The sequence below is a fragment of the Brassica napus genome, chromosome C5 (genome assembly GCF_020379485.1).
Source record: "Brassica napus cultivar Da-Ae chromosome C5, Da-Ae, whole genome shotgun sequence".
Taxonomy (NCBI): Eukaryota; Viridiplantae; Streptophyta; class Magnoliopsida; order Brassicales; family Brassicaceae; genus Brassica; species Brassica napus.
Window position 1 is genome coordinate 30613772 of NC_063448.1, and position 4454 is coordinate 30618225.

The window sequence follows — 4454 nt, forward strand, 5'->3', positions numbered from 1 at the left end:
CGTAGATGCTCTGGCCGAAAAATATTCGGGCTAAATGATGTTGCTGATAAAGATTATGTCTGTAAAATTGATGGACATTCGAAAATAGCATGAATAATAATTTCGTTAGCTTTCACATCTTTGACAATAATTATCACATCACATATGGCCGCATGTCAAGTTTTTTTGTTACGGCTATGTGTTCTATTAACTGTTAGCAAATAAGATGATGTTTATTCTGAAATACCTTTTCCAAGCTCGATACATTGAAATCATCATCCAACCTCAATATTCACCCTTGGTTTTTCTCCTCCCTCGTTATCATCTTCTACTTGTGATTCTATAAAAAAAAAAGAAAAAAAAAATTAAAACACACAAATTTAAGTCTCCGTTTTAAGAAAGAAAAAGAAAACATTCGGTCTCAGGTGGTTCACACAGTTAGTGCCGAGTCACACTTCTCTGGACCGTTGCCTAATGGTTTTCTCTGGTAAGTTTTACATTCTCCAGAAATTTTTCTCTCTTATATATTCTTTTCCGCCAATACATTATCTGGTTAATGTAAATGTTCCGGTTTTGATTTTCTCAAAATTCATAGCGCCTTCTCCTTCTCGGAATAGTAGCAAGAGCTTAGAATTTCTTTGCTCTCCTTAAAGCTCTGTTTTTCCTACAGATCTGGAACACTAAACCCTAGCAAAGACAGTACATCTATTTCTAAATTGACAGTGCAAAATGGGTCAGTTTTGTTTTGCAATAACTTTTCAAGATTAATACTACACTTTTCAAGTTTTGCTTTTTTTTGGGGAATGAATGCAGTTTCAAACTTAGTGTTGTAGTTTTAAATAGATCTTATGCGGATAGAGAAAGTGTATGAATTAAGACTGGGAATTATATTGAGCTAATACTGTTTTAAGTATAAGTTTCATGATATACAACTGTTCATCTTAATTGGAGTCATTTGAGTTTTATTTTGTTAGTAAGACTTAAAAGTTAGTTGGAATGAGTTGTCGAAATTTTGACTTGTCTCCTAAGCCTTTTACTAAATCTATCTGTATCATCTTCTCCTGTCTATTCTCCTTAATTTAATGCAAAACCACCAACATCTTTCGTCTTCATGATTGCAAGTACTGACATGATAGCAACTCTTTAAGAGCGCGGCTTTATATTATACCACTCATCTTTGCTCACTTTTCCTTTTTGATCTTGCATATTTGGAAAGTAGCATAGAAAATTTGGACTTTGAAGGGTTTAACAACACCTTTTCTAGGCCACCACATCTTTCTAGTATCACAAAACGTATCTTCGGAATGACCCATTCTTGTTTATATTAAGATGGAAAGATGTGACCACAGACTTGTTTATTTAAATTTTAAAGGTGCATGCTCTATTATTATATTTATACTCAAGTCTTGTATAACTGATTTGAGCCGGCCAAAAGAGATCTGTGTTGACTTTTAAATGAGCTGTTGTTGTGTTTCAGCCAACTAGCAAAGATTATAAAAAAAGTTCTGTTTTTTTTTTAGTATCAGTCTCTTAAGTTCTGTTAAAAACAGAATTGTGGCACAGAGCTCTTTGCTTGTGCACCTTTCAGAAAATGTCATTGATTGATGCATACGTACAGAATAACCTCTACTGAGGCATCCAATGTTGAAGGGAGAGGCAGAGCCTAAGCAGAAGAAAGGTAACCATTTTCACTTAAAGTTTTGTCTGATTAATCAAAATGTTTTCTACTTCAGTTTTGTGTCCCCTTTTCTGTCTTAATATGACTCAGATATTGACTCTAATATCTGAACATGAATTGCTCAATGAGCAGGTTGGTCAGAATCGCTGCTAGAGTTTCTGTCAGGGTTAGGGGAAAAGATGAAAACTGAGCCAAAGAAACGTTGGAAATCTCTTGCACCCCTTCATCTGAAAAGCAAATCAGTTGCGCGGTTTTGCTTCTTTTCGAAAATCAAGTCGAACAACTATGGTCCAGGCCGTGCACCAGTCTATCTCAATGTTTATGACTTGACTCCTATTAACGGATATATCTATTGGGCAGGGCTCGGTATATTTCACTCTGGTGTAGAAGGTAAGCTTTTGTGTGTTTCTTGTCGATATTGTTGTCTTATAGTTACTGCTAGCTAACTCTGAAGATTTGATGTTGAATGCACAGTTCATGGAGCAGAATATGCTTTCGGTGCACATGATTATGCAAACAGTGGTGTTTTTGAAGTTGAACCAAGGCAATGCCCAGGCTTCAAATTTAAGAAGTCGATATTCATTGGAACCACGAACTTAAACCCGGCACAAGTTAGAGAGTTCATGGAGAACATGGCTTGCAGTTACTATGGGAATATGTATCACTTGATCGTTAAGAACTGCAACCACTTCTGCCAGGACGCTTGCTACAAGCTTACAGGCAAGAAGATCCCGCAATGGGTGAACCGGCTTGCGGAAATAGGTAAACAGAGGTCCGCTGCATTTGCAAATCGTTTGAAGAACTCTGTTAGATGATTGATTTGTCTTGAACACAAACTCTGCATTTCCTGCAGGTTCTGTGTGTAGTTGCATACTTCCCGAGTCACTCAAGATTACAGCGGTTTGCCATGATCCAGACGAGCAAATTCCCGAAGAAGAAAACGAAAAGAGAAGTCTTACGAGCTCATTCAGTTGCTTGTCTTCCATCTCCCTGAGACAAAAACAGCTTTCGACGTCATCCTTATTCCTACAGTCACCTCTCAGAGGCTGCTTACCTCCATTTCAACTAAAACGATAAAAATCTAACAGCAGTTCCTTAAAAGAAATGTAGACGACCACATTTGTCTTTGTAATGTTGTTCGAAAAAATGTTACTTTTAACAATTCTTCAATCTGTTTGTATCGCTTCCAAAGCTGGGAACCATTTCATCTTTCCATGTATTAGTTGCCTCAACTCTGTTTATATATCTAAACTTTGTATCAAAACATCAGTGTTGTAATAAGCAGGAGACAAGAAAAAAAAATGAAACATTTATTCAAGAACAAGAGTTAAAAGCTTGTTTTTATTGCTTCCAAAGATTGGAATTATTTCATCTTTACTGATTTAAATCATGTATTTCTTCAACTCTGTTTATATATCTGATAAAACATTGAATTTGAGAGGAACACTGAAACAAAACATCAGTGATGTAATAAAGCAGACAAGAACCAAAAAATGAAACTATTTATTGAGTATATCGATTACGGAAACGAATGATCAACAAGAAACCCAGTTCTTGTGAGTACTGATAATGGCTGAGAACAAACCTGCTGAAGAAATCACACTCGGAGCTGATAACACTCCCTTACCATCCCTAAGATCTGCGATCGTCATCAACCCATCAGCAAGATCTTGCAAGATGGACAACACTTTCAATGTCTTCTTCTCCTTAAGCTTCTTCATCTTCTCCTCTTCTCCTCCATTAGACATCTCAATCTCGTCCTTGATCTTCCTCAAATCCCTAATCTTCAACGAAACGCTCCCAACATACCCCACGAGCTCTGCCCATGCGCTGATCTTCTGCAACCATTTCGCATCGATCAATCCCGATTTCGCTAACCAGATGAACTGCTCGACGAAGTAGTACAACCCTTCGCCCCCGTACGCGATTACCAGAAGGAGGAGGTCGCGGCTCGAGTCACGTGGCGAGGCTCTGAGGGCGTTGATGTCTTGTACGAATTTTCCGAGACGGAAGGCTTTGCGGCTGACTCCGACGCTTGATTCAAAGCTCTTGAGGCGGTGAGTTAGGGATCCCGATTCTGGGAGAAGGGATGATGCGAGGATGATCTTGGTTGTGTAACGAGAGATCTTCAGGAGCTTGTCTACGCCGTCTCTTTTGGCGAGGTATGTTTCGAGGTGGTTTAGGAAATCTCTGTTTTTAGGATCCATGGAGACGAGGTTTTGGCAAATTGTCGATTTAGCAAAGCCAAGAAGAAGAGGATGATTGTTGTGAAAGGATCCCAAGTCTGATTTATTGGTTAGCGTGCCCGGCACTGATTGTTATTGTGGCCGTGGACGATGGATGTTGATGGATCCCAAGTCGTTTTTTTTAAAGAAAATTTTACTTAAACAGCACACAAATTAAGTAATATTACCACAAGTATATAATTTCTTTTTTTAACTACAAAAATGTCACTACTTGTTAATAAATATCAGAAAAAAAAATTTTGGCGCCAAACAAAAAAAGCTGATATGTAATAATGAACTCAGTTGTAAAGCGTTACAGCGGTTAGACGATTGAGTTAATATATATTGCGGTTGATTTGAACAACATGACTGATTTATACGTATAAATAATACGGTTGAGTTACAAAAACATGGCTGATTTATGAACTATAGGCTGACTTACGAACATAAATAAGCCTTAAGAAACTGTTACTCATGCCATCTTCAAATGCGCCCCAGCTTTACAAGTACGGTCTCTATCTGCAACACCAACTAACCCTAACATCTTCCCGTTATCAAGTATATACACCAAT

At 37.8% G+C, this 4454-nt stretch overlaps 2 protein-coding genes across 4 annotated transcripts; one reads left to right on the forward strand and one right to left on the reverse strand.

The window, feature by feature from the left end:
* The first annotated feature begins 252 nt into the window (after window positions 1–252).
* LOC106426407 (deSI-like protein At4g17486) lies at window positions 253–2994 on the forward strand. 3 transcript variants are annotated; one of them, XM_048759128.1, is made up of 5 exons: window positions 253–466; window positions 1598–1657; window positions 1790–2047; window positions 2132–2419; window positions 2511–2994. In XM_048759128.1, the coding sequence occupies exons 2-5, from the start codon at window positions 1621–1623 to the stop codon at window positions 2732–2734; spliced, it is 807 nt and encodes a 268-aa protein (XP_048615085.1). In that variant the 5' UTR covers window positions 253–466; window positions 1598–1620; the 3' UTR covers window positions 2735–2994. The 3 variants fall into 3 exon arrangements, with proteins under 3 accessions (XP_048615085.1, XP_048615086.1, XP_048615084.1); XM_048759129.1 differs by lacking the exon at window positions 253–466 and adding an exon at window positions 513–712; XM_048759127.1 differs by lacking the exon at window positions 253–466 and having other exon boundaries at window positions 514–1657.
* Window positions 2983–4233, reverse strand: LOC106426409 (peroxisomal membrane protein 11A-like). The gene has a single exon (XM_013867132.3). It carries the CDS (start codon window positions 3862–3864, stop codon window positions 3193–3195), a length of 672 nt encoding a protein of 223 aa, XP_013722586.1. The 5' UTR covers window positions 3865–4233; the 3' UTR covers window positions 2983–3192.
* Window positions 4234–4454: the final 221 nt, after the last annotated feature.